The sequence below is a fragment of the Vidua chalybeata genome, chromosome 16 (assembly GCF_026979565.1).
Source record: "Vidua chalybeata isolate OUT-0048 chromosome 16, bVidCha1 merged haplotype, whole genome shotgun sequence".
Taxonomy (NCBI): domain Eukaryota; kingdom Metazoa; phylum Chordata; class Aves; order Passeriformes; family Viduidae; genus Vidua; species Vidua chalybeata.
This window is the reverse complement of record NC_071545.1, coordinates 2,571,480-2,599,281: the sequence shown is the minus strand read 5'-3', so window position 1 is coordinate 2,599,281 and position 27,802 is coordinate 2,571,480. Positions and strand designations below refer to the sequence as shown.

Genomic DNA, 27,802 nt, shown 5'->3' with positions numbered 1-27,802 from the left:
GGGCAGGTTGGGGGTACAGTGGTACCAAGCACAGGAAGAAGAGCAGCAGCTTCCCTACTCTACCAGGAACCTCCTCAACACGGGAAAGCCCCAAGCCCTGACAGCACCTGGCTGTGTCCTCTGAGCAGGGCAAAGAGCCTCCCCACACAGAAACCCCAGGGGAAATAGCAGGGACAGTGGGTGCCAGGGCAGGAGTTTATCAGGGACTGCATGAGTCAGAGACAAGAGTCAGTGTAGGATGGCACTCCCCTTTCTCCCGCTTAACCCCCTCCACAGCCTCCCCATTCTCACAATGATGTGCTTTTGGCTTCCCCCAGCTACAACATTGCGACTTTTTATTCCAGTCAAGGCTTCAGGAAAAATAACCAACAACCAACCCTCAACCCTGAAGTTGCACAATACACATCTGTCACCTCCATACCCCACCATGGTCCTGCCCCCATCCCCAGGGAGCTTTCTCCAACAAGAGTCAGACTTGGTTCCTAGGACATTGCACCAAACAGGACACTCCTTTGAGCTAACAGCCCCATGGCACAGCCTCAGCTTCTCAGGGTACGAAAGCAACTGCTTGTTGTTTGAAAGGCTGATGACACATTCTGCAGATGCAACCCAGGGCATGAAACCCCCTCCAGACACTGCTTCAGGGATGGAGATGAAAAGCCAAGCATGTGAAGCCGCATGTGAAGCCTTTGCCAGGACAGGACAAGACATCTCTAGCCTTAAAAGCTGCCCCAGCCTGGGCAGGGCAGTGCTGCAGTGGAGTCCTCAGCCCCTGGCACTGACCAGTCCCATGCACTAGTCAGCTAAAGATGTTGTGTTACAGCGGAGTGCATGGAGGCTTGGACAGTCCCACAGGATTCCTGTTTATTTCCTTACTCCACTCTGCAGCCAACTCACCACCAGCAAGGGAAAGGTCGGAAAGCAGGCAGGGCACATCTCTCCCCTTGCCCCCAGGCAGAGCCACACTGTGCCCATCACAGGATGTACCAGGCTGCAGCTCCTGCTGCCACGGCTATGCAGGCTGCCAGCACCAGCTGCACCAGGGGCTGCCTGGCCAGGCCCACAGCAGCGTGGAAGGGGCAGCCAGGGCTTGCCGTGCCTGCAGGACACAGAAAGCACCGTTAGCACTGCCAGTCCTGTGCCACACACCCGTGGCAGCCCCCTCATTGCCACCACCTACCCAGTTTGTCTGCATAGTAAGGGCATTTGCGGATGTCTCCTTTTCCGTCATGGACTGGAAAGCCTCCGTCTTGGGCTTCTTCTGCCAGCGACTTGCCGATCTTGTCCAGCTCATCAAACACCTGCAAGTGGTTACAGTGAGCACATGAAGCAGGTGGAGCCAGGCAGCTCTCAGCCAGACCCCTGCAATCATCTGGGGAACAGGCAAGCACCACTCCTGCTTCCCTGTCCCCAGACACCTTTCGGGGCATCCACTGCAGAGATGGGGTGACACCTGGCACATGTTACAGCTCCAGGAAAGCACAGCCCATCCCAAAAGCATTCAGTCAGAGCCAGGAGCAAGGCAGCACCACCCTGCTGCTCACTTCCAAGCCTGCTGTGGGTGGGAGTGTGGGGCAACATGCTCTCCCCTCCCTGCTGCAGAGCCTCGGAGGATCCCAGCTCCTGCAGTGGTCAGGCAGCCCCTCTCACTGCCCTGGGATTCCATAAGGAGCCTGACAAAGGAGCCAACCACACCTCACCATGTTTCTGGCCAGTTTAAATCACACTGACCTGCTACAAGCACAAGATTAAAACTTCCATCCAGTAGCTAAATCTGTGTTCATCCCCTGGGGCAAACGGCAGCTCAGTCAGGTTTGATGAGAGGCAAATGCTATGGGAGGAACAGGAGGCTCCAGACATTTTGACCATAGGGCAACAAGTCAGACCTGAGACAGGAGATGAATTGTCACCAGGGTGGTGCAGCACACTCAAACTGTTTGAAGCTCTCTTGGCACAAGAGCTCCTTCCCCTCACTGCTTCACAGCCACACAGCCTGTGGGAATCTTCAAGTCATATTAATTTTGCCTTAATCAAAACACTTGGCTGGGGTGTTGGAGCATGGGAGGAATTCCTGCCTGAAGTTAGTGAAAGAGCTAGTTCAACCAGAATCCCAACCCCTCAAGGAGGGGCTGCGGTGGTCTCAGCCCCAGACCACTGACTGGGTGAGTGATGTGACTGAATTAACCTGGGCCAGACCTAAAAGCTGCAGCACCTACAGGAGATCAAGGGGTTTGTTTAGTACCTGCATGTTAAATCTGAAGGCTTTGTTGGCCTCTTCCACGATCCTTTCCTTGGTGTTCTTGTCCAAGTCCAGAGCATTCATTCTTGCTCTGTAAAGCTGCTTGAACTTCTGTGCATTGGAAATATTGTCAAACATGTAGAATTGGATCCCTTCCTCAGTACTGGGCAACTTCAGGGCCCTCTGGGCTACCTTCTTCAGCACCTGGCCACCTGAGAGGTCCCCCATGTAGCGTGTGTAAGCATGAGCCACCAGCAGCTCTGGCTCGTGTTGTCCCACATGATGGATTCTGTCCACATATTGCTGAGTTGCCTCTGAACACTGGATCTTTTCTTTCCAGTCTTCCCCATAGAAATATTTGAGGTCTTTGGCCAAAGCTTCTCTCCGGTGGAGCTCTACGGGGAAATAGAGAGGAGCAAAGACTGGGTTGTCCTTGTTGCGATCCATCTCCTCTTCCAGAGCAGAGTAGGTGAAGTAAAGGGCCACGGTGGCCAGCTACGGACAGAGCACAGCTCATGTGAGAAGCTACTCACTAGATGGGCACAACTCAGTCTCATGACTACTCCTGCCTACGTGGAATTGGGGTAAACAAGAGCAAACCCCCAGGCCTGGCACAAGCCCAGCCTGGAGAGCCTGTACCAGGCAGGCACTGCTTGAAGGAGCAAAGACTCTGCTCTACCTACCACCATAGCACCCCCAGGGCTGTGGGGCTCTGCCTTGCAGTTTGCATCAGTCAATGGGTGCATCAAAGAGATGGGGAGCAGAGCAACACCCACCTTGAAGAGCTCCTTCTTGATGCGGCCCTTGAGGAAGTCCTTGACAAACTGAGTGTTCTCGGCGCGGTCGTGCGATTCCTTCGTCCCCTCCTTCAGCAGCTCCGAAAGGTCCATGGGGCTGCGGGCAAACAGGAGAGCTCCTTTCACCCCACTGCCTCTCGCAGCAATGAGTTTATCCCTTCTGTGTTTGGAGGGATCCCCCACCATCTACCATCCCAGTTTAGAGAATGTACCAGGTGGGATGCTCAGGCCACCCCGCAGGTTGAGCTGGCACCTGCTGGAGGAAGCAGCAGGGTGGCAGCAGCCCAGGTGCCAACCAGACTTGCCACTCCAGGAGGGCTAGGGCTTACCAGGGGCTCTGGCCAAGGATGCTGAAGCAACTGCCAAGGACCTGCTGATCCCTGCACCCTGACTTTTGCTTCTCATCCACATGAGCCCAACTGTAGCCTTGAGTATATGGGGAGCAACAATCAGGGCAGGCTAAAGGGCATGGGGGCCTTGGTGGTATCTTCTGCCAGAGAAGAAACAAGGCTCAGGTAGGTTTCCCAACTTAAATATCAACTGCTGGTGAAGAGATGAGAGCTGAATGGGAAAACAGGGCAAGAACACCCTTAAAAAGTTTATTTCTGCTGCATCACACTGGTTTTTCAAGTTTCCATAAGGTGTTTGTTTTGAAAAATACCCAAAACATTAACATATATGATTTTAGGCTACAGGCACTGCACCTACCTGGACACAGAATGAACTGGGTTGGAAAAGGCCTTTGAGATCACCACGTCCAACCTATGACCTAACACCTCCTCATCAACTAAACCCTGGCACTGAGTGCCACGTCCAGGCTGTTCTTAAACACATCCAGGGACAGTGACCCCACCCTGTCCTGGGCAGACAATTCTAGTGCCCAGTCACTCTTTCAGTGAGGAACTTTCTTCTGTCATCTAACCTAAACTTCCCCTGGTGCAGCTAAAGGCTGTGTCCTCTCATCCATTCTGTCAGTGGTTGCCTGGGAGAAGAGACTGACCCCCACCTGGCTGAGCCACCTTTCAGGTACAATATCAGGACACTGGTACAGTATCAACACACACACTCACTCAAATCATGCCAAAGTGCACCTTACAGTTTTTATCACTAGTTTGCTACAGCTACCACACTTGTCTTAGCTCTAAGAGAGACTTTGAACACTCCAGACCCACTGAGTGTGCCAGCAGAGCCAGCAAACATTGACTTCTCGTGAAGCTGAGCCTGTCAAGTCAAAGAAGTTGACCAGCCTGTCCTGTTTTCCAAGTCTGAAGCCTTAGTTTTTAGAACATGTGTGTTAATTTGTTTTTTAAAGTAACCTCCTAGAAAATGTCCTTCCCTAGACCTGGGTATTCTGCAAAGGCAAGAGCTCACCAGAGCAGAGTTCACTTCTAGAGTCAGTTTTCAAAACAAGAAGCCTGCCCAGAAAGTAATGGAAAACTGGCTCCCCTTGGTCAGGAAGACACAAACACAGCTGCCAAATAGTCAAAGTGTTTCTGAAATGTGATTTTCATAGTAGAGACTACAACAACAACTGTTTGTTGTCATCCCTGCCAGATCACTCTTTCCCATCCCTTCCACCCTTACAGTACAGTTTGACTAAAGATTTCACAGCACATGTATTTGATTGATCACTTATTGGGGTCCCTCACTTCTTTCAGATGAGAAGAATCATTCCTTTACCTGGAAGATCTCTTACCTTGCCCAAGGCTGTGTCTGTGCCATTGTGTAGGACAGAACTCACCTGACAGCACCATCTTCTGTTTCCTCATAGTGCAAAATGTCTTCCTCTCCCCCCTCCGGGCTCTCCAGGGCTGATGGCATTGTGGTCACTGCTGGGGATCAGTCTGAAAAGCAAAATCAGAGAGGGGTTTTCAGGGGAAGCTGCCTTAACAAAGGGATGGGTGTGAAATGCTGAACAGTCCAACCAGGAGTTCTCTGAGCAGCCCTACCAGACAGGGCAGTGAGGAGCAGCCTCTGGCTGTTTCCACCTCACACCAGGCACTTCCAAGGATGCAGATTTGCCTGTTCAGTTCAGCCACTTCAGGTGAACCTCAACACTGACACCCAGTTAAAAACATTAAACACAGCAGCCTGCATTCTGTTTCCCCCTTCAGGATGGCTCCTGGCTGAAGATGAGACCTCCACGTTGGGAATCTGCACTGGACTTGTGAGCAGGCAGCTTTCCCCTGGTGCTACCAAATATTTCTCCCGATGTCACACTCCGAGCAGAGTAACTGGAAAGGGAAGACCCTCTCCTTCACTCAAGAGGAAGAACAAACTACATTTCCACACCAGTACAGAGCTTCCCTGGAAGTAAGCAATAGTGAATTAGGCCAGCAGAGCTCTGAAGTCAGGGGAAGCAAGAACATTCCCTATGACAGAATAGAGGAACTTCCAAAGCAGGGGCAGATTTCACTGCTCTGCCTTTCCTGGGCCACTCTCCAAGCAGAGTGAGCTGCAGACAGCTCCTGTTCCCACTCACACCCTCCTCTCCTGCCTGGCAGAATTTACTTCAAATCCCATAAGTAACTGGGTTTCCCCTCCTCATTTGCAAAAGGAAATAAAATCTCCTTGGATGTAACAGGATGCACAAGCCTTACCCAGGAGCAGGAACAAGCCACACCTGGATTACATTGGCTGGGCACAGAAATCCAAGCACCTCATTTATAAAATGGACCTGTAATCAGCTTTGTGCAGAGCAACACCACCACCACCTTTCAGGCAGCCTTGGGAGAGGAGCAAGGAGCCAAGCTGATGCTGGCTCTTCAGAAAGCACTCACCAAGGGAACCATCCTCATGCTTCCCACTTCAGTTCAGCCCCCCTCTACTGGGCTGCATCCATGGATTCACTGCTCAGCCCACAGCTGGGGACTGGGAGAGCCAACAAGCAGCTGCCTGGAGCTGGTCAGCACAGGGCCAGCACTGGCACAGCAGGTCACACAAGCACACCAATTAGAAATTAATTGCTGTCCAGTTCCTCACCCCAGAGTTTCTAAGCCCTGTTTCACAGCCACCCTCAGTGCTCTCCACACCCCAACCAGGAGCCAGGGCTGAGCCCCATCCTCGATGCAGCACAAGGCTTGCCCCAGCTCAGGCACAGCACCTGGTCTGGGGGATCATCACCAGGTGAAGGTTTCCCCTGTGATCACAGAATCTTTATCTTTCCTGGGAGAGAGAGACTTCCCCAGGGAATCTTTATCTTTCCTGGGAGAGAGAGACTTCCCCAGGGAAAGACTGACCAAGTACATTGCTTTGTGATGCCAGGAGCCCAGGCTGGGACAGAAGTCATTCAGGGTTATATGGGGTGGCAGCCCTACAATCTCACCCCACCACCTCCCTTGACATGGCACCATGCAGCCTCCCCAGCCCAGGAAAAAGGTCAGGCCAGAAACCAGCTTCAGGTGCTGTGCTGTCTGTGTGATCACTCACCAGGCAGCTCAACTCAGGGACCCATCTTCACTCCTCACACAGCTTCAGAGTGGGGAAATGCCCACTGTGGGGAAGGGAAACCAAAGCACAAAGGCAGATGAGCCAGCTGAGCTCAGCCAGGAGCCTGCCGTGGGCACAGGAGGAACAGCACACTCGCCACTACCAATGTCACCAGGTCTGTGACACCCTGCCTGCTCCGCTCATGGCAACCCAGGACCTTCTCAGGAGATGCAGATCCCAAAATGAAACTAGACAAACTAGTTCCAATTTATCTTGTACTCCCAGAAAGCCAGAGGCCTGGAGGTGAGGTATGCTGTCTCCACATGCCTGAAACAGCCACCCATACAAAGCAGCAGGTGAGAGCAGTGCTGCAGAGCACTTGAGCCACACTCATCCCTTGGGAGAGGCCTGAAGGCTGACATCAAATCCAGCCCAAGGGAACACACCAGGTCAGACCTCAGAATTAGTGGTTAACAGCAGCAATGGCTCAAGGTTCCCCGTGGCCAAAGATGGCCCTGAGATCATCACACTGCTCACTCATCAGAGCCTCCACTCCCACAGCCGGAGCACGCTCGTGCTCACACAGGAACTTGGTTCTCTGTGTCACACAGAGAACCTAGAGGGGTCTCAGAAGCCTCCACCCAACCCTGTTATTGGTGTTGTAGAAGCACAGTCAATGAGAATGGTGAATGACTGTTCCAGGAGCACAGTCTGCTGTTGGTAACCCCTGCTCCCATGCAAAAAGTCACTGAAGGCCTTGGGTGCATTCTCAGACTTGTGTTTCTCCTGGCATGTTTTGCAAGGCTCAGCCTGACAAGTTCTTCTCTGTGGCAGTGGTAACACCAGTCCCTGTAGCCCCAGGTGAGGGCAGAACTCGTGCAGGAAAATGTGGAAGCTGAGATTTTTCCCGATATAGTCTCTAGCACAGACACATCCCCAACAAGACAAGTCAGCACAAGCCCCATCTTTCCCCGTGCTGGGTTACTGCAGAACTGGGAGGAAACGCAGTCAGAGCCACTGTGTCCCATACCACCACACACTGCTGCTTTTACTTAAAAACTGGCAACTGCAAGCCCCAGTTCATGGTCACAGCCCTGGTTTCTCTGCTCCTCTGAAAGGGGGCACGTCCCACACACCAAGGAGGAGGCTCAGGCAGTGCCACCTCCTCTGCAGAGGCTGGAACGCCACCTCATTTGCTGCAGGGAGCTCTGCTCATCCAGGACCTGGCTGATGTTCAGGGTACCTCCCAGTGCCCAGAGAGAGCCTGCCTGGGAGCAATCCAACAGCTACCACTTGGGATAGCAGGGCTGGAGAGTAGGGAGGAGGTTTGCTACAGGACACCACAGCATTCCAAACATTTCTTTCCCAATGACAGTGTTCAACGCCCCTAAGAAAACACCTCCACCTCATCTCGATGCATGCAGTTTGTCCCTACACACATCTCCTCACCAAGCAGCACACCCCAGAGGCACAGCTGTTCTTCTCAGGGTAGGAAAACATTTAATCCAAATAATCCCAAGCCTTTTGAAGGAAGAAGACACTGCTGCTTCAGGGAAGGAGGACTGGAAGCACTAGATTTGCTTGGGCACTCTGGAGAAGTCTGGTAACTCACAGGCAGTACAGAGCTCATATCTGCTGTTTAATTTGCATGCAACTTCAAGGCATTTCCCCACATACAGAGCTCAGAGTGTGGTTGGACCTACCATCACTGCAGTGGAAACAAACCCCAGAACCGCAGGCCTAAAGGCCTGAAGAATCATCTCAGAGGTTACCTGGCAATGCCAGCAGGAGAGATTCTCATCTCCATCTCCTTCTGGGGAAGCATTTGGCACTGGCTACTGCTGGAAATGGAGCCTCATAGACTACATTACCATATTACCTGATTCCAGGAAAGTTAAAGATTTCACCTGGACACAGCCTAAATTTAGGCAGTAATTCAAGTCCCAGACACTTCTAGTGTGCCACACAAATGCTACTTCTGTCTTCTAGAGCTGCAGCCCAGCACCTCAACAAACCAACCAAAGGAAGCTCCTGGTGACCTCAAAGACCTTGTCCAGTTCTGCCCTGTGGTGGTGGCACTTGTGTCAGGCAGCCCATCAAGAACCTATTTTCTCACCCTGGCTATAGGAACAGACAAGGGGTAAGTCAGGGCTGGATCTGGGCTGAGAAAGAAAACATTGTGACACACATACACAATTATACCACACAGCCTTTGTTCAGCAGAGCCACTGCTTGCCCTGGCGGTCATGCCGGCTGTCAGCTGTGCATGGGACGGGCCAAGCAGGGCCAATGACAGGCACTTGGGGCTGCTATGTGCAATGCAGTGCCGTGTGGAGGTGCTAAGGCTTGAACAGGACAATGGGCAATAATGGAAAAGGAGGAATAGCAAGAGGCCTTCGTTCTCCAAGTGCCTCCTGAGCTCTGCAGGACTAAGGAAATCCAAGTGGCCCCGGGAACACACAGCGCAGGGCTCCGGTTCCCGAAGCCCCAGGCGTCGCTCCCGAGCAGCCGTGCAAAGTCACTGCGGGGCTCTGAGGACCCAGTCAGGCACACGCCGCCGGTCGCTGGGCAGGCGCTCGCTCGTGGGGACACACGGCAGGACCAGGAAGGGCCGAGAACGGCCGGCCCGGCGGGTGGGCAGCGCCCGGCCCCGCCGGGGCACACGGCTCGGAGCTGCGGGCGCGAGCGGCCCGGCCCGCGCCAGGGCGGTCACGTCGGCCGCGACAGCCCCGGGCCCCGGCGGGCAGCGGCGCGGAAACACGGCTCTGAGGCGGTCCGGGAGGGCTTCCCGGCCCACCCGCCGCCGGGAGCGGGCAGAGCCCCCGCGGAGTGAGTCCCAAGGGAGGGGGACGGCCCCGGGCCGGCCGTTGCCATGGGGACGCGCCGCGCACTCACCGCTGCTGCCGCCGCCCTCGGCCCCCGGCGAGAGACAAAGGCCCGCGCCGCCGGCCCGGCTTTATGGCCGAGGGGGCCCCGCGCGGCCAATCGGGAGCCGCGCACGGCACGCGCCGGCCGTTGGCCGAGGGGCCCAGACGCCGCGCGAGGGCTCCCCCCGCTGGAGGCGGTCGGGGCGCGCGGCCGCGCACGCGCAGAAGCCGCCGATGGGTGGGGGCGGGCGGGAGTCACGTGCCGGCCTCGGGCTCACCTGGCCGGCCCCGCCCAAGGCCCCGCCCCCGCAGGGCGGCCGGAGCGCCAACGCGCGCATGCGCAACCGACGCCGCGCCCTGGCAACCGGAAACGGCGGCCGAGAAGGAAAGATGGCGGCAGCGTTGCGGTATCGGCGGCTTTATTGGCGGCTGCAGCCACGGCACCCAGCGCAGCTGCCGCCCTGCAGGGCCGCGGGGACACGCGGACAGCCAGCGCAGGGGGCCGACGGCACCAGGCCTTGGACTTCTTTGGGCTGCGGCTCCAGCCCGTGGGCTGAAGGAGGGAGCTCAGCGCCTCTGAACACAGATCAGGAGCTTTTGTTGACTTTTTTGTTGCAGGCTCCAAGATGGTCTGTGTGCTTCATTCTATTAATTGTCCACATGTGGTCACAGAGTCATTTACCTTCCTCTGAAACACGCGAAGCACATTCCAGCCTTTTCAAAGCACGTCCTTTCTCTCCCAAGAGCTTTCCCTCCGAGCAGCACCAACTGCCCGTGCTGTGTCCGCGCTCCTCTGCAGACCTCCAGCTCTTCGCGCTGGCTCTCCCCTCTTTGCACCTCTCTCCTTTAGGACTCGTTCTCATCAAAGAAAGAGCCTTCCCGCTCCGTGAGCAGGGCAGTCAATGGATGAACGGAGACACCGGGCCCCGGGGATCAGAGCCTAGAGCTGCCCCGCCCTGTGGACGTGCCGGTGCCGCAGGAGCGCGGAGCGCACGGCGAAGCCCCTCCCGCACTCGGCACAGGCGTAGGGCCGCTCGCCGGTGTGGGTGCGGCGGTGCTGGGTGAGGTGGGCGCTCTGCCTGAAGCTGTCCCCGCAGTCGGCACAGGCGTACGGCCGCTCCCCGCTGTGCACCCGCCAGTGCCGCAGCAGGGCCGACCTCCACAGGAAGCTCTTCCCGCACTCCCCGCACTGGAAGGGGCGCTCCCCGGTGTGGAAGCGGCGGTGCTGGATGAGGTGGGAGCTCACCGTGAAGCTCTTCCCGCACTCGGAGCACCCGAACGGGCGCTCGCCCGTGTGGAACCGGCGGTGCTGTGTGAGGGCCGAACTCACGCTGAAGCTCTTCCCGCACTCGGAGCACTTGTACGGCTTCTCCCCGGTGTGCACCCGCCGGTGCTTCATGAGCTCGGAGCTCTGGCTGAAGCTCTTCCCGCACTCGGCGCAGCCATAGGGCCTCTCCCCGGTGTGGACGCGCCGGTGCCGCGCCAGGGCCGAGCTCACGCTGAAGCTCCTCCCGCAGCTGCCGCACGTGTAGGGCCTCTCCCCGGTGTGCACTCGCCGGTGCTGCACCAGCTGGGAGTTCCCGCAGAACCTCTTCCCGCAGTCGGCACACCTGAAGGGCTTCTCCCCGGTGTGGGTCACCTGGTGGCGGAGCAGCTTCGAGCTCACGCTGAAGCTCTTCCCGCACTCGGAGCACTCGTAGGGCCTCTCCCCCGTGTGCATCCTCTGGTGCCGGATGAGATGGGAGCGCTGCCGGAAACGCTCCCCACACTCGCTGCAGGGGAAGGGTTTCTCTCCAGTGTGGATTCTCTGGTGCTGGATCAGGTTGGCACTCACACGGAAGCTCTTCCCGCAGTCCCCACATATCATCAGTCTCCCCACAGAGGAATTTCTCTGCTGGACAACATCTGGCAACTTCCTGAAACTTTTCCCACGCAGCATCACTTGGCTTTGCTTCTTCTCCAGAGGTCTCTGAACCCTTTCTGACCTTTGTGGGATGACTGGGTCCTGTGCAGGACTCTGGGAATTGTTCTCCTTGGAGAGTCCTGAGAGTGAAACCTCCAGCTGTGTTGGCCCAGGGATGCCTTGGTGGGGATTCTTCTCTTTTTTGATGACAATCCCATCTTCAGCTGCAATAAAATGAGAATCCAGATAGAAGTCACAGACAGGAAACTTTAGACAGGGGAAATCAAAAGGGATCTAATTCTAAAGATTCACCAGACTGACTCTTATAGAAAGGTCTGATATTTCCCTTCAAACTACACAGTGGATTTCTCAGTATGTTCACAGGAACAAACCCTGGGAACAGCCCTGTGTGCTCTGACAGAACCTGAATCCACTGAAATCACTGGCATATTAGAGGTGAAAGCTTAGTGCCTGAACAGGAAAGATGGCTGCTCTTCTAGGATATCTGAAAAGTTATTAAAAGCTGAACTGAGAATCATGGAAGTGCCACAAAGAGCTGTCCTACTCAGCAGAACAAATGCAGATCTGCTGGTGCTGCAGAGAGAGGCACTCCCAAAGGAGGCACCAAGGGATGAAATTAAGCACCTCAAACACGCTTATGCCAGACTCAGAGGCAGAAGAAAGGCAACTTTATGTTCCCATGGATGCATGGGAGAGCATGCACAACTGGGATGAGGAAGTGCTGTCCTGGAGCAGGAGAGACACTGCAGGGCTAAGAAAGAAGAGTCCAGAATTACAGCCCAGATGACCTAAGTACACATCTGATCTTCCTCTTTCTGGGCAGTGTAAGAAAACATCACAATGTGATTTCACAGTGAACTCCTGAGATGCCTTTTAAAGTAGTTTGGTGTGACATTGACATTTGATACAGTTTTCCTTAAAATTGTTCCATGAGAATAAACTGGAACTTTGATAGCCATGTGTCTGCAGCTACTCCATCCAGGTGGCATCTGGAGGAAAAAAGAAGAGGGACATCCAAAGACAGGATAAGGACATTTCTGGCAGCCCAGCCTGAAGCCCTTGCCCTGTGGGTCAGACTTGCTGAGCAGACAGTGGAGCCTGGGAAGTTGCTCTGTTGCTGTTGTCTGTAAAAGGTTTGATCAAAATCACAATGACAGAACCTTACTGGAAGTGTTTTAAGTGAAAGAAGAATAAGTTCACAATGCTCAGAAATTCATACTGGAAGTATAAGACTGAAGTGGCAAAAATTAATAAGTAAGCAAGAAAGGAAGAGTGTGGTTTTTCCTCAGCCCATGCCAATTTGGGTTGATCTCAAGCCTCTGATATGCCCAAGACTGCCAGTGCTAAGATCTGAGTCAAGCTCCAGGTAAGCAGAGTAAGTGCAGACATTGGAAAAAACCTAAGTATCACCTTAAATATATCCTTGGATATCTTTCTTAAGAGAATCCACTTGGAGTTCTTCAGAGATGTCACCAATTTTAGCAGAAGGAAGCTCTGGAGTCCAAAGGCATTCCCAAAGACATTCATCCTCCACCAAAAGTGGTAAGGAAACTCAGCTGCCGTGGGATGCATGACCTTCATGAGGTGGGAAGGAAGGGAAAGGGGAGGTACTTATGATTCTGCTATTCAGACACAAAGGCTGACTATGAACTGTGTCAGAACCTGATGATACTGACCAACCAGGTGACAGGGGAATGACAGAGGACATTCACTGCAGGTTAACAAAGAAGTGCAGAGGGGAACAGCCTCTGTACCAGGAGCTCCTCTATGGATGGGCGTAGGATGTTCTTGATATCATTCTGGAATAGCCCCTTGGAGCAGATGGATGGAAACTTCAGCTCCCAGGCAGACAAAACAGCTCATCAAATGTTAATGAGTGTCAGGGAAAAACAGAGACTAAAGAGAATGTAATTGTGCCCTTGCAGCTCAAACCCCACAACTTGACTTGGCAGGGATGGATCCTCCATTTCAGAAAAATTCCAATGGAGCTGAGGGAGATACAGAGCATGACATGAATAATAAAAGGAACAGCTTCTGCATTGGAGATAAAGGGTGCAGCTGAGAGGGGTATTGCAGAAGACTATGAAACCACAAGTGGCCCGTGGGGTGGGTGGGGATCCCTCCTGCACCATCTGCTCTGAATTAAGAACAACTGACATGAACTGAGCTATTATAAGGCAGCAAAGCAAACTAAAGAAGGCAGCAACTCACAAAGCAGCTGAGTATGCTGTAGAACTACTGGCTGTAAGCTGTCACGGATGCTAAAACATGTACAACTTCAGGCAACAAGAAAATTCAGAGAGAGCTGTGAGATACTGAGACAATGCATGTCTGCTTCAGTAGTTTCTGAAGTCACAGAGTGCCAGGGCCTGGGAAAGCACCCAGGAACACACAACTGCCTGTGCCTTCTCTGGGATCCAGCACTGGCTGCTGCTAGGGAGCTGCACTGGGAGGACAGTGGTCCATCCTGGTACCACCAATCCTATGCATTCTGGTAGGTCTGGGAATCCTGGAGTTTTTCTCACCAACAGGTTGACAGATGTGCTGGGTTAATGGTCAGACTCCATGATCTCAGTGAGCTTTTCCCAACTTTAGTGACTGATTGATTGATTGATTGATTGTACCATCCCCTTACCTGCACAAGTGCTGCTCAGCACTGTCTCGGACTTCCCTCGGTAGGCGCGGAGGTGGGAGAACCACAGTTCCTCCTTGTGGTCCATGTGGGAGATCATTTCCAGCTGCTTTCAGGGGACCTGCTCCTGCGGGTCAGACAGGCCGGCATTTACCCGACCGAGCAGTGGATATCTCTGCGGGGGTGCACCAGAGCCCCTGAACCACTGCGGACCCGCGGGGGCTGAGGGGGGCCGGGAGGGAACGAGGGGGGCGGCGGCGGTGGGGCCTGCCGGGGGTCCCAGCCTCGCCGGTGTCCGTCCCGGTCCCGCAGCTGTCCCCGACCCAGCCCCGCCGTGTCCCGGTCCCGCAGCTGTCCCCGACCCAGCTCCGCCGTGTCCCGGTCCCGCAGCTGTCCCCGACCCAGCCCCGCCGTGTCCCGGTCCCGGTCCCGCAGCTGTCCCCGACCCAGCCCCGCCGTGTCCCGGTCCCGCAGCTGTCCCCGACCCAGCTCCGCCGTGTCCCGGTCCCGCAGCTGTCCCCGACCCAGCCCCGCCGTGTCCCGGTCCCGCAGCTGTCCCCGACCCAGCTCCGCCGTGTCCCGGTCCCGGTCCCGCAGCTGTCCCCGACCCAGCCCCGCCGTGTCCCGATCCCGCAGCTGTCCCCGACCCAGCCCCGCCGTGTCCCGGTCCCGCAGCTGTCCCCGACCCAGCCCCGCCGTGTCCCGGTCCCGCAGCTGTCCCCGACCCAGCCCCGCCGTGTCCCGGTCCCGCAGCTGTCCCCGACCCAGCCCCGCCGTGTCCCGGTCCCGCAGCTGTCCCCGACCCAGCCCCGCCGTGTCCCGGTCCCGCAGCTGTCCCCGACCCAGCCCCGCCGTGTCCCGGTCCCGGTCCCTCACTCGCGCTCGGCTCCGCTCGGCGGCTCCGCGGCCGCTGAGGCGCGGTCACGTGACGGCCAATGGTGGCCAATGGCGGCCCCGCGGGCGCTGAAGGCGGCCCGGGATGATGGCGGCGGCGGCGGCGGCGGGGCTGAGGTGGCGGCGGTCTCGGCCCCCCTGAGGGTTCGGGACCCATCACCTGCTGCCCGCTCCGTCCCGAGCCTTTCCCCCGTGTGCTGGCCGAGCCGCCACGGCCGCCGGGGGATTTCCCTAAGAGACTTTAGCAGGGCTTCAGGCGGGAAGGGAATGCCCGCCCCGGGGGAACACGGAGCCTTCGCTGCAGAGGCTCAGGGAACAAGACGCGATGGCAGCCAGCACTTTCTGAGGGAGGAACATTTCCAAAGGACACCAGAGCAGAACTGTGGAGACCTGCATCTGAGCTCCATGTCCTTCCAGGACAGGGGTGCCAAACCCGGGCACTTGTCAGGGGCTGGAGCCACCCAGGTCTCGAAAGTGTTGTGAAGGGAGCAGTGGGATTGTGCTGATCTTGGGCATGAATCTGAATTCTTAGCAATCACACATGGTTTGGGTTGGAAGGGACCTTAAAACCCAAACCATTTGACCCCGTGCCATGGGTAGGGATACCTTCCACTATCCCAGGTTGCTCCAAGCCTCATCCAACCTGGCCTTGAACATTTTCAGGGATTTGGAGTCCACATCTTCCCTGGGTAATCACAGGGATGGCTCTGCCAAAGGCTGCATCACCTCTCCCAGGCACTTTGTGTTCCCTTAGACATCTGACATAAAATGCCTCCAGAAGAAATTTTATACTGGGAACGTTAGGGAAAGCAAACCAGCGCATTTGAAACGCGCTTTCTGAGCAGTTCCAAGTCCCCTTTAAGAACTGCAGGAAGGATTGCTCTTGGATTTATCCCTTCCATATCTAAACGCTGGCACTCTAAGTGTGGCTCTGTTGGCCCAGTACAAGGGAAAGGCACTGCAGTCACCACTCTGGGCTTTACAGCATTCCCATATTTTTTTTTAGTTCAGTTGGGCCCTCCAAGGGTCTTGACCACGATGAGGGATCACAGCCACTCATGACATGCTGTCAGACAGGGTGACTGCTCACAGAGCTGTGCCTGTGTGAGAAAACAGCTCTTTTCTCACATGCAGAATTATTTCATAGGCATCTGCAGCACAGCCTTTCAGAATAAACCTACTTAGGCTGTTTTTTTCAATACACAAACTCTTATGGAGTATCCCAAATCAATCCCACTGCTCATTTGATTATCAGAGCAAATTTAGAAGTTCACATGGTGCACACATAAGACAGAAACCTTGTGCAATGACAATACCATTATTTTAAATGAAAAAAAAAAAAAAGCCAACAAATACCTTAGTTGATTATTTTTGGCAGCATTCAAAGTGTTAAAAGCAATGGAAGTATAAAACTAGTTTTGGTAACTTACTACACAGTTGGAAATAAAGAATTTTGACAGTGTATCTTCCAAGACAAAGGAGCATGTTTTAGGAATGTATAACCAGGGAAATATCTACAAATTGAATTGTGTGGCAACACCAGAGTTAACTCAGGCAGGCCCACTTTGCTCAGGGATTAATGAAGCAGGAGAATGAGACAGGATTCAGATAATTTGCAGTGTATTTGAGGCATGTCCTTGTAGTCTTGAAGGCTGCAAAAGATTTTAAATCCTTTTCTCATAATCTATGAAAACTTTTGGAATTAAATTTTGTTTACATCAGCAATAAGGAGGCATCAAGGCAAGCATCTACAAAGGAGTCAGTTTCAAACCCTGACAGCAAAGAGATGTGGCATTAAAATTTAATTTTTTTTCCCCACATAGTAAAGTGTTTTAAGACATTATATGATTTGAATGATTATAATTTATATCTATTGAACTGGGATGCTACCTCCAGTGAAGGTAAAGATGTAATAATAGATCACAAAATCTTTGATTGTTGATAATTGTCTTACATAAAAGCAGAACAAAAATATTGGGAAGGGATATCTATATTCCCATGTTAAGACTGATTATTAAGACTGAAGCTTTTCCACTTGTGAGGTGTGTACTTGAGAGAAATACAGGTACACTGATGGAGCAGCATCAGCTGGAAGGCCTGTCCTTCTCAAAATAGTCATTGCAGCCCTTGGTGAGGAAGGTGGGAGAGGAAAAGTTCCATTTCCCTTCCCCAGCATCCCAACCATCAGCTGGACTGTATGCCACAGATCCTCCAGACTTGTGCCAGTGGAGATTTAGACAGGACACTAGAAAGAATTTCTACCTGGAAAGGGTGATTAGATATTGGAATGGGCTGCCCAGGCGGGTGGAGGAATCTCCAATATGGGAGGTATTTTAGGACAGACTGGATGTGGCACTCAGTGACAAGGTCCCTGTCCCAGCCTGTGGCTACCACAGGGCCACTATGGTCACTCTGGTTGCCATGGTGGTGATGGCTAACAGGTTGGACTCAATGACCCACAGGGCCCTGTTCTGCAGCTCTTTCAGAAACACAGATTTAGGAATGTTAGTAGCAATTGCAAAGTGAACCAAGTTAAAACCAAAGGCCTTGTATGTTTTTCTACAATGTTGCTACCTTAAAAATCAGCAGGACAAACTGTGCTGCAGAACTGAAGATGGAAGTCATAGGGGTGTAAATAGGCACTGCTTGAGAGAGTGGATTGAACCCAGGAAGGAGATGGGTGAAGCATTTCACAGCCCAAAATCAGGGGAGGTTTGGGTTGGACATTAGGAAGAATTTCTTCTCATAAAGAGTAATCAGATATTGGAATGGGCTGCCCAGGTGGGTGTTAGATTCACTGTGGCAGGTGTTCAAGCAAAGCCTGGGTGAGCCACTGAAAGCTCTGGTCTGGTTGCCACTGGTGGAGCTGGGTCCCAGGTTGGACTCAGTGATCTCACAGAGCTCTTCCACCCCAACTGATTCCATGATTCTGTGACATCCCGGCCTTTGGGGACAGCACGGTGGCTGATGAGTGTCCCCAGCCCATCGCCGTGCCCAGAGGCCAGGCAGAAGTGGCTGGGAAGGACGGGCAGAGCCTGCTGAGGGTGGCAGCTTGGCCTTGAGCAGCAGCATGGGCAGCCAGGGGCTCTCCCGGCTGCTGCAGCTCTCGGTGCTGCTGCTCTCGGTGCAGCCACTGGAGCCTTCCTGCCCCGCTGCCGGGGACACGGGGGCCTGGGATGCGCTTCCCGAGCTCCTGGAAGAGCGGGACAGGACGTGGCGCCCATGAGGGAGCCGCTGCGGAGAGGTGAGGGAGGGGCTGGGGCCGGTGGGCCCGGCCCGCGGGAGCCGCCAGGGCCTCGGGCCAGGAGGGTGCGGGGCGAGGGCTGAGCGCCCCGCGGGGGAGCGGAGCCGGGCGGGCCCGAGGGCGCTGGGCCTCCGGGGCAGCCCTCGGGCCGAGGCGCGGGGGCAGAGCGGGGCTGAGCCCGCGGCCGGGCAGGAACGGGGCCCGGCTGAGCCCCAGGGAGCCCCGGCAGGGGCGGCCGGAGCTCTGCTTGCTGCAGCCTCGGCCCGGGGCAGCCCGGCCGGGCCCGAGGCTCTCTGTGCAGGAGAGGCAAAGGCAGCGCCGGAGGGCTCAGCCCCGAGGCCCTGTGCCCCTTCCACGGCTCCCTGTGCTGCGCTGCAGGAGAGGAGCCGGAGCGCCTCTGGCCGTGCCCGGCCGTGCTGCCGGGGCCGCGGCTGCTGCCAGGAGCTGCTGCGGCTGCTGCTGGAGAAGCGGGCCCTGACGAGGCGCTGCCTGCGCCACAGCTCCCGGCAGAGGCAGAGCCCAGAGGGAAGAGGCCAAGGCAGCCTGGCACTCAGGAGAGGAGGAGACTGCACTTCTCGCCTCTCCTCTGACTCTCCAGCTCATCTCTGGGCTGGCTGGACATGGCAGGGAATGTATGACCAGTGCTGAGCTGGGCACTGCGACATTCCCACACACAGGTGTTAGGAACCCCTTTGTTATTAGGAAAAATAGGTTTCCCCAAAGTCTTCTCCACCTCTAGTTGAAGTTTTCCAAAGAGTTCAAGTTTAGTTTTTTTAGGCATAGGCTTCCCAGTCATGTTCTCACACCCTAGTTGAAGCTGGGAAGAGTAGTCTAGTTCAATGAAGCTCATGTTTTCTATACAATCCTGTATTTGTTTACTGTTCCATTTGAGAATGGACAGGATTTAAATTGTTTATTGTATATAATGTAAATCAAAAGGAAATTATCAAAAAAAGAAAACAAAGTCCGACATACAAAGATATCTAGAAATCTGCCCTCTTTTTGTGTTGTGTCCCTGTTTTTCAGTGAGCCTTTGCACACTTAGAACTGCCAGAACAGACAGAAGTGAGAAGTTGTTATGAAGGTCAATATATAAAATACGACAATTTAGGGTCCAAGACTTCTCCAGGAGTCCCAGACATTTTACAACTGGAACCGGTCCAGTTTGGCAATGGGACTGATCCAAGCAGTAGGTTTAGCTCAAGCTGTGAGAAGTGCTGAAAAGTTCCAGTGCTCACTTAAATATTTTCTTAAAGACATCTCTGCTGAGGGCTTTCCCACAACATGGGGTATCAGGGGCACTTTTGGGAGGTGTCACAAAGGGAACAGAACAAACCTCTGCCCTGTTCTGCAGCCATTTCAGAAACACAGATTTAGGAGTTTTAGTAGAGATTGCCAAGTGAAGCAAGAAAAAAAGCCTTTTATGTATTTCCACAGCATTCCCTGCCTTAAAAATCAGCAGTGCAAACTGTGCTGAAGAAGTGAAGATGGAAGTCACAGGAGTGTAAACAGGCAGCGCTTGACAGAGTGGATTGAATCCTGGAACGTGAAGGGTGAAGCATTTCACTGCCCAAATCCAGGGAATAGGTCCTGGCACTGAGGGAAGCACCAGCACCAAGAAAAGTAGGGGGGACCTAAGATCTATTAGAAAAATGGAAAGAAAAGGCACAAGAGTCAAACTGGGTGAAAAGACGTTGCAGGTGAGCTGTGTGCTGAAGGCAGGGCAGCCACGGGTCCTTTGTGCAGCCAGAGCAGATGGCCCGGAACGGGAGTGGGGCTCAGGCCCGTTCTCCGGGATGTCACCTGGGATCAGGCCACGAGGAGCAGCAGTGCTCCACCCATCGCCTGCGGCTGGAGCAGCAGCTGGGAACGGCTTTCCAGCTGAGCAGCAAGGCCTCCCCGTACAGGATTTTCAGCAGGTAGGGGTGGGCTTCACTCGGTATCGCCTTCTCTGTTTTCTGCTCTCCTTCCTTTTCTGTTCCTGCTCTTTCCGGGCTCTGGCCATGGTAGATGTGATGCACTGAGAATCCAGAAAGTCCAGCAGCTTTGTCTTAGAAATTTTAATACCATTCTGTTTGAGCTCTGCATGCAGATCAGCCAGCTCGATGGGCTCATAGAAGAGAATCCTGTTGTACAGGGCCGTGTTTGAGCGGATGTAGCACCTGACTGCCTCCAGCTTTTCCTCTTCCCGAGCTGCTGCTTGAGATGCTGGAAATTCCTCTTCCTCCTCCTCAGATGTAAAAGCACAGGTTTCAAATCCATTCACAAAGGAACTAAAAGCAGGACGAAACACACCAGAGGTCAAGGAAAGAACAGGCCAACAAGGACAGGACCAGAGGTCCTGAAATCCCTGATCGTGAAGCCCTATGACTTCCCTCTGGGATCACAGACCCTGCACTACCAGCACCCACAAAATTAATGAGGCATAACATGGCAGGGCTTCTGCAAACTTCCCATCCCAGCCAGGACAGTGCTGGTCCAACTCACCCAGCCCAGAGCTGTATGGAATTTCTGGCTCCTGGCAGGTTCTGCCAAGGGGTACTGTGCTGTCCTCTCCCAACTCCAGCTGCAGGTTCTCAGGCAGCATGGAGTGCTCTGTGTCACTGACCTGCAGACCAGGCATACCAGATTTGGGCCTTGCTCATAAGCAGCCCTTTTATGTTCTGAGAATAGTTCAGTGGGAATTAGACTGAAAAGCCAAAGCTTGTTTCTTTTGTAGGAGTGTGCTGACCTCCACGTGACACACTCGAGGAGGTGGCAAGGCAACTAAAGGCCACAGGGACTGTCACCTCTGTTTGCCTCATTCCTACCTCATCTCTGTCCTGCACCCCTGAGTGTTTTGTCTAGGACTTCACTGCCTCACCTCTGTGAACCAAAGGAGATGTCACTTCCATCCACCGAAGAACATGCCGATTCCTGGGATGCCGGGAGCTCCTTGCCATCAGCTGCCAGGCACGCGGATGGCCTTTCCTGCTCTTTGGCTCCTTCTGGGTGATGTGTCACTTTAGTTCTGTCCTTGGGTGTGGCACAACCTGTTCCATGGGATGCACCATCAGCTTCACCCCTAGGGAGCACTGCAGAAGCCTTGGCAAGCTGCTTCCTCTTGCCCACAACCCTGAGGGCACCCATGCGACTCCCACCCGCAGCCCGGCCTGCCTTCAGCTGCCTTGGCCGTTTGGCCGGGGACTTCTGTGGAAGGGGCTGGGAATGGGAGATTTCATCCTCAAAGTCAGAGTCCCCATCCTGGTGAGTGTACTGGAATATCTCCTTCAGCTTCAACACCATCTGGCGTTTTGGGAGAGCACGGACACCGAATCTGAAAGAGGAAGAGAAGGCGGGAGTTTAAGTTAGAGAAACACGGCACCTTCCATTGTCACAGCTCAGCAAGAGGTTCAGGCCAGGAAGTGCAGCTGGAAAAATGTGACATGATCTCAGAAAGCCCTGGCTGGAGCTTCACCATGGCTCCCCTTCTTTCACACTGCCTGCCAGCAGGTACCTCTTGTAAAGAGCCATCCTGGGGGAGGTAATGCTCACCTGCTCAGCTCCTTCTTCAGCTGCGGGGTCTCCATGATGGAATAAGCTGGCATGGGTGTCACTGGAGTGCTGGGGGACCTGTTGTTCTCCTGACAGGAAGGTTCTGCAGCAGAATGAAATTACTCTGATGAGAATCAGTACAGAAAGGACTTAAAATAGCTGGTATCTTCTCCTCTTAGTGGCAGAAATCTAGTATTATCTAATAATTGTTTAATACTTCCTTATAAGCTGCTTTAGTTATTACTCAGCTTCATATTGGATAGAAGTCAGCACTTCCCCCCCCCCCTTAATCAGGATACTTGGTTTTCATTGACTTTACATCAGAAAACAGTTTAAACTGGGACATATGTCACATCTGAAAATGAGGCCATTCAGGGCTTTGCTAGAACTGGCAGTATTTAGAAAGCAGTTAAAAACATGTTTACCAAATTCTGTGCAGTGGTCCTTCTCCCAGGAAGCAAATTTCATAACAGAGACAAGATGCATAAAAAAATTGAGCAAATCAAGCTACTGGGGTCTGGAGTTAGATATGGATTTAATGATACCAGTTTACTGATACTGTGAAGCACAGCCAGTCTCACACATCATGTTCTAATCACCCCTTAAACTTTAAACGAAAGTTTAGTATTAATTAAATAATTATGCCATTTAGTATGGCATAATTATTTAATTAGATACTGCAACATCAGTTACATCAATCCACTGGCAAGCAGGCCTGTGTTTTGTTCTGCTTTGGTTGTTTTTTCTCTATCCATGAACCCACAGCTTCTGCAAGGAGTACTGTCACTACCAAAGGACTGGTGACAATGAAACACTCCAGGAATCCCACATTTAGACAGGTTCTTTCCTACAGCAAATGCCTGAACCTTCTTTGTGCCTGGCCCTGCCAACTGCTTTGCATCAAAAAGCCCAAAGACCCTTTCAGTGTGTCAAGTGCATCACAGGTAAGATAATCACTAAAAGCAGTTTAACCTAGCCCAATAAATCTAGTATCAATACAAGCTCTCACCAGGAGTCTTGACAGGATCTGTCAGACCAGCCCCTGCTGCAGCTGCCAACCTCTGAGATAGAGGAAGAATCTCTGGAAGTTCATCTTCCTTCTCTTCTCCATTCCAGTTATCCCAGAGTTTGGAGTCCAGGTAACTGGCTCTGCTGCCCACCGGTGAACATGGCTCAATAGGGCTCTTCTCAGGGCAGTGCAAAGTTGTTCTCCTGCCAGCAGGACCTCCTTGGAGAGGGGTGCTGCCCTTAATTCCCTGCACCTGGACTGGGCTCTCCCCCTGCTCCTGCCAAGAGCCAGGGCTGGGGGTGCTGGCCGTGCTGGTCTTTGCAGGGCTGACCTGCCTGGAGTCACGGCAGTCACCTCTGGCTGGTGACAGATACCCAACGTGCCAGCAGTCATCAACAGGGATTGGGGGCTCCTCACACAGCAGGACACTGCTACCCAGAGAAGGCAGACTTACTTCCCTGTCACTGTCCTCCAGCTCAACCACACTGATGTTGATTTTATCTTCCAGTGGCTGCTCCTGGCACGGAGGCACCACTGTGGGTAAACCTGAAATACTGGCACATTTGCTTTCCATGTTGGTGTGGCCAGGAGAGAGGAGAACTGGGTCTAGTGGAGAAACTGGAAGGGGGTTCTTGGAAAAGGATTCTGCTGCTGGGCTGCTGGGTGGGCTCCTTCCACTGGCCAAGTTCTCCAGAGGCAAATGTTTGTCTGATAACATTGTTTCAAGACCTTTTATTAAATTTCCAGCCATCTCATGGTTTCTATTACCTGCTGCTAAGTACTTTGTGCTGAGTTTAGATCCTGCACCCTTTAAAGAATTAACACTTGTGACCTGAGTCTGTGTTGAGAAGCTTCTGCTTTTGCTCAGAACTGGTGTTCCTGGCACAAGCCAGGAGCTGTCTGTGCCAGGAGACATTTCATAACTGAGCCTTTTCCCAGGGCTCGGGTTTGGACTCTGTTTGATCTCTGTACAAGCACCTGTTTGTCTGCTGAGAGGAAATTCAGGGGACACCTTTACATCACGACTTACACCCACTGTGTCTGTATTACCACATGAGACCTGGGCTGATCTCTGCTCTGTTTCAGGGACTGATGAATTAGGGTCAGGTTTTGGTATCTCAGGACCTTGTTCCATGTCTGTACACTTCAGGTGCCCAGGGACTTCCATTTTCTTCAGAGCAGAGTCAGACTCTGGCAACTTTTTGCCTTGTTGTAACTCCATTTCATCATCAGAAGAAGATAAAACAATAACATCACCCTCCTTGATCCCCTGAGCTGCAGCATCCTGAGTCCTGCCTGGTGATGACAACACTGGGACATGTGTGTGCTTGTTTGATTCACTGTGAGGAAGCTCTGTTGGAGAAACTGTGATCTCATTTTTTGATGCAGCACCCAGCTCCTTGGCTTTCTGGGAGCGTATTTCATCAGATGGGGATGATTTTTCCTTTTTGTTTTGCTTTGGTGTTGACACATGTTCTCTGGCAAACTTTCCCTCTGATTTTGGAGATGCAGGTGAAGAGCCAAGAGCAGGAAAAAGGGACACATAAGGCTGGGGAGTTGGACCCCTACAAAATCCATTCTTACATGGAGTGCAGTCTTTTTGTGACTTGCTGAACAGAAGTGAATCATTAAGACCAACATGTTTTTCACTAGGGGACTTTCCTGATTCTTTGGTAACTTCTTTCACTGGGGAAGGCTCGCAGTGATATCTCTGAGAGGCAGAAAACAAACGTTCATAGCTGTCATTTAGACCAGTATCACCCTGGAAACCAGGAAACTGCTCTTCACAGTGATCTGCCTTGACATGTGAGACCTGAGGTGACCTGGAATCCTTCACATCCTCACAGCTCCCAAAAGCCCCTCCTTCATTAGCACCATGGGATGTTCCATCCCATTTCTGAGGTTCACTGTGGCGATGCACAATAGTGGTCTGTGGATCATTCATGCTCTTGCACCTATTTATATTCTGCATCTTCTCTTCTTGTGCAGACAAATCACATTCAGATCTTTCCACCCTGTTGCCATCCCTCAGATCTTTGAGGCTGTAGCTTACTGAAGCAGATTCAGGTCTCTTTACCTCTTCCTGCTCAGTTTGCTGGTTTGTACCTTGGACTGCCTCAGTGTCACTGCACATGCTGCAGTGTGTTCCCTTGCCCACCTCTCTTTCACCCTGAGCCATCTTTCTCTGAGTTGCAGCAAACTCATAGATTTCCTCCAGCTCTTGTTCTCCCACCTCACTGTCATCCTCCTTCTGGCACTCAGGGCTCAGCATATCTACTTCTTCCTCATCTTCACCCACCCACACTGACTTCAAGAGGTCTTGGAAGTTCTCAGCTCTGTCCTCACAATCTTCATCATCCCTCACAGAGATAAGATCATCTTCTGAATCCACTCCAGAGGACACCTGGCTCTCTCCAGTGCTGCTTTCACGCTCTGCCATCAGTTCCCTAACATGAAACCTGCAGGGATACAATAGTAAATTAGTATTTCCTCCTCCAGTATTCCTTCCCTATTTGGCTGTCAGATCACTTTCGTGAGCTTTGTAAGGAATTTACATGAGGATCTTAAGTTGAATTTCCTAAGATGCACAAGATCCAGTGTACTCCTGAAATTCCAAATACCCTTTTCCAGGTCACTCACATGAAAGTATCAGGCACATTCTTCCTTTTCTGTGTTTGAGACTGACTACACTAAATCCCCTTGGCAATGGGAAAGTCCCATGGAATGGCTGGGGCTGGATAATATCTGCTATGTGCAAGATTCCTGGCTTTTTGAGTGACAGGATACCTCTCTATATACATTTGGCAAGCCCCAACCATGTCCCACCCATATCTCAAAAACTGCTCCTGTTTCAAGCTCTCAGTGCATGCCTAGGACCATGCCTGAGAGCATGGCTGACACAACACATTAAAGCCTGAGCATCCAATACATTCTACAAGCATTGTTCAGATGAAGTGAGAATCACATAACAGAAGTTGTGCTCATCATCTTCAACGTCAGCTGCCAACAGACATCCTGAGACAAAACTCAGCCAAAGTCTGCAGAGCATATTCTGAACACAGAAACTCTCATACAGTTTTTCGACTGAGAGCAGGATGTCCTTATGGGCAAGTTCTATTTAAGATGTAGCAAAGCACCATGGAACTTGTAAGCTCCTAAAACTGCAAAGATCTCAAACTGGGGTCTGTGTGGCTGAAAGCCTGAGGAGGTCCAAAACATGCTCAGGGTACACACCTGGCAGCCAGAGCCTGCAGCTGGGGCCGCAGCCCAGCAGGGAAGTTGGTGTCAGCAGCATAGAGGTACCGCAGGAAGGCAGCCACAGCCTCGGCCGACACATCGCTCAGCAGCACCCGGCGCGTCGGCGCGGCCCCGTCCTCCTCCACCACCAACCCCTCGCTGTGCACCTGGGGCAGAGAAAGCAAAGTCTGTTTGCTAATAAAGCAACACAACACCTATATTCACCCTTGCTCCCATCAGCACCTTCCATTCACTCGTGCCCAGCCCTGGGACGGGGATGCCAAGGCGGGGTAGTTACACAGAGCTCCCTACGGAACGGGCCATGTCCCTCCTGACCCTATAGCTGCTAACTTTGTTTAAACTACTTGCCTCAGTCACATGTATAAAAGGTGGTCTTCGAGTTCTCCGCTTAGTTTTGCAATCAAATTACTTCCCAGCCCAATTTCCATCCACACCTCTCTGTATGAGCTTCATCTGGTCTGTTTTGAATTTACCTGGAAGCTGCACAGGAGCAGGCTGGGACCTATTCAGCTTAAAATGCCCTGGGAACACAAGAACTCCTTCACTAGCCTTGCAAAAAGCACAGTCAGTGCAGGTACCTCCAAAGCAAGAGTGACAAAACCTCTGTGTAGATTATTTTAAAGTACTTCCCAGAAACTTCCTACTCCCTGCTCACACTTCCCAGCCTGGGTGACAGGCAGGACACACCAAGAAGGACAAGGCAGTCTGTGCTTGCACAGGGACAAAAATGCAAGGGCAAGAAGCACTTTGAAAGCTTCCTTCATTGCTCATGGGTGGAATGCAAGGATCCTTGACTCCCCATAGCCTCCCTGAATAAGATAAAGTAGCACATCTTTCACCACTTTGTCAGGATTTATTCTGGTTTCCTAAGCTGAAACACTACTGCAGGTCCCGAGGCATTGCCATTAAGCCCAGCAGTGTTGTGTGCTGGTTTGGGGCACTGGCTGGCTGTGGGAAGGGGCAGTCTGGGCTCTCCAAAGCAGGAGCAGAAGGAATGCCAGCAGCACTCACAGCCTGAGCCGCCGCCGGACACCGCGCGTACAACACGAACAGGTGGGCATAGAGGATGTCCCCGCTGTCCACCTGGAACTGGACATCACTCAGGTGGGGGTTGTTGACCATGGCACCGAAATCTTGAGCCAGCAGCCCGAGAGAGGTCTAGGACACAAAAGGAACACAAAGAGAGGTGTTAGGTTACAGACGTCAAATGCTTCCTCAGAAAAATAAGAAGGGAGTAACCCAGTTTATCAGCACTGCTGTGCTGTGGGCCCAGCCTGGACATACCACCTCTGCCTCCTGAAGACAATCATCAGCTTTATGGACTTCAGGTCTTCCACAGGACAAGCTGAGAGGTCTGACAAACATTCCTGCTTTGTTTTCCCTCCACATTTTCACAGCCAGCCCATTGTGGAGAAAGGGCAGTTGTGTTGTATTCTGCTGTACTTGTGTCACAGCACATTATCACCCTCAGATCTCACCACGTTTCCTGCTGTGGTCTAGCCACAGCCTATAGCTGGCCTCTTGATCTACTGCCTCCCACCACAATTTTAAGAAACTATAACTTCCACTTCAACAGAATTGAACTCAATTCACTATAATCAGGGTAAGAGGAAAGAGGATGACTCAGGAAGGGGTAATGAGCCTTTCTTCTTTCTTTTTACTGTCTGGCAATGACAGCTGAGAAGATCAGCTCTGCAACAAGAGGTCCCCACAGAATAAAACTAATGTAGGCATCCAGTTCAAAGGAATTTATGAGCAAGCTACTGAAACCTCTTCTGTAAATTTCACTCCATTTTAAAAAAGAAACACAACTTTTATTACCATTCCAGAACCCTTGGCTAGAATTTTGGGGAGGGCTGAGTTACCTGTGGCTGGTTATGGTGATGGCAAGGTCAGGCTTGGGGCATGCTGCCAAAGACATCAAGCATGGCAAGACAGCTCCTCTGGAGCTGCTCCCAGGCAATCTCCTGAAGAC

The 27,802-nt window shown here is 52.8% G+C and overlaps 3 protein-coding genes and 1 long non-coding RNA gene across 11 annotated transcripts in view; all 4 read right to left on the bottom strand.

Annotated features, from left to right (window-relative positions):
• Nucleotides 1–318: 318 nt before the first annotated feature.
• Nucleotides 319–9,480, bottom strand: HMOX2 (heme oxygenase 2). Its single transcript, XM_053957324.1, has 6 exons — nucleotides 9,361–9,480; nucleotides 4,778–4,880; nucleotides 3,016–3,133; nucleotides 2,243–2,734; nucleotides 1,181–1,301; nucleotides 319–1,099 (listed from the first exon to the last, which is right to left on the bottom strand). Exons 2-6 carry the CDS (start codon nucleotides 4,855–4,857, stop codon nucleotides 975–977), a joined length of 936 nt encoding a protein of 311 aa, XP_053813299.1. The 5' UTR covers nucleotides 4,858–4,880; nucleotides 9,361–9,480; the 3' UTR covers nucleotides 319–974.
• A 145-nt stretch (nucleotides 9,481–9,625) lies between these two features.
• On the bottom strand, nucleotides 9,626–14,139 carry LOC128795963 (zinc finger protein 501-like). The gene is made up of 2 exons (XM_053957124.1): nucleotides 13,892–14,139; nucleotides 9,626–11,459 (listed from the first exon to the last, which is right to left on the bottom strand). The coding sequence occupies exons 1-2, from the start codon at nucleotides 13,986–13,988 to the stop codon at nucleotides 10,273–10,275; spliced, it is 1,284 nt and encodes a 427-aa protein (XP_053813099.1). The 5' UTR covers nucleotides 13,989–14,139; the 3' UTR covers nucleotides 9,626–10,272.
• Nucleotides 14,140–16,385: 2,246 nt separating this feature from the next.
• Nucleotides 16,386–18,025, bottom strand: LOC128795964 (uncharacterized). Its single transcript, XR_008433678.1, has 2 exons — nucleotides 17,357–18,025; nucleotides 16,386–16,434 (listed from the first exon to the last, which is right to left on the bottom strand). It is a non-coding gene; the product is annotated as an uncharacterized LOC128795964 (long non-coding RNA).
• An 899-nt stretch (nucleotides 18,026–18,924) lies between these two features.
• The window catches only part of SLX4 (SLX4 structure-specific endonuclease subunit), a 28,144-nt gene continuing 19,266 nt past the window's right edge, over nucleotides 18,925–27,802 (bottom strand). For 6 of the 8 annotated variants that reach the window (XM_053957116.1, XM_053957119.1, XM_053957120.1 and 3 more), the window contains exons 11-16: nucleotides 26,839–26,985; nucleotides 25,804–25,973; nucleotides 22,570–25,028; nucleotides 21,561–21,663; nucleotides 20,890–21,342; nucleotides 18,925–20,299 (exon numbers count right to left, since the gene is read on the bottom strand). In XM_053957116.1, the coding sequence (XP_053813091.1) occupies nucleotides 19,939–20,299; nucleotides 20,890–21,342; nucleotides 21,561–21,663; nucleotides 22,570–25,028; nucleotides 25,804–25,973; nucleotides 26,839–26,985 (3,693 nt within the window). In that variant the 3' untranslated portion in view covers nucleotides 18,925–19,938. Of the gene's footprint in view, nucleotides 20,300–20,513; nucleotides 20,635–20,889; nucleotides 21,343–21,560; nucleotides 21,664–22,569; nucleotides 25,029–25,803; nucleotides 25,974–26,838; nucleotides 26,986–27,802 lie in introns of those variants that run through there. The other 2 variants (XM_053957121.1, XM_053957123.1) reach the window with 2 other exon arrangements.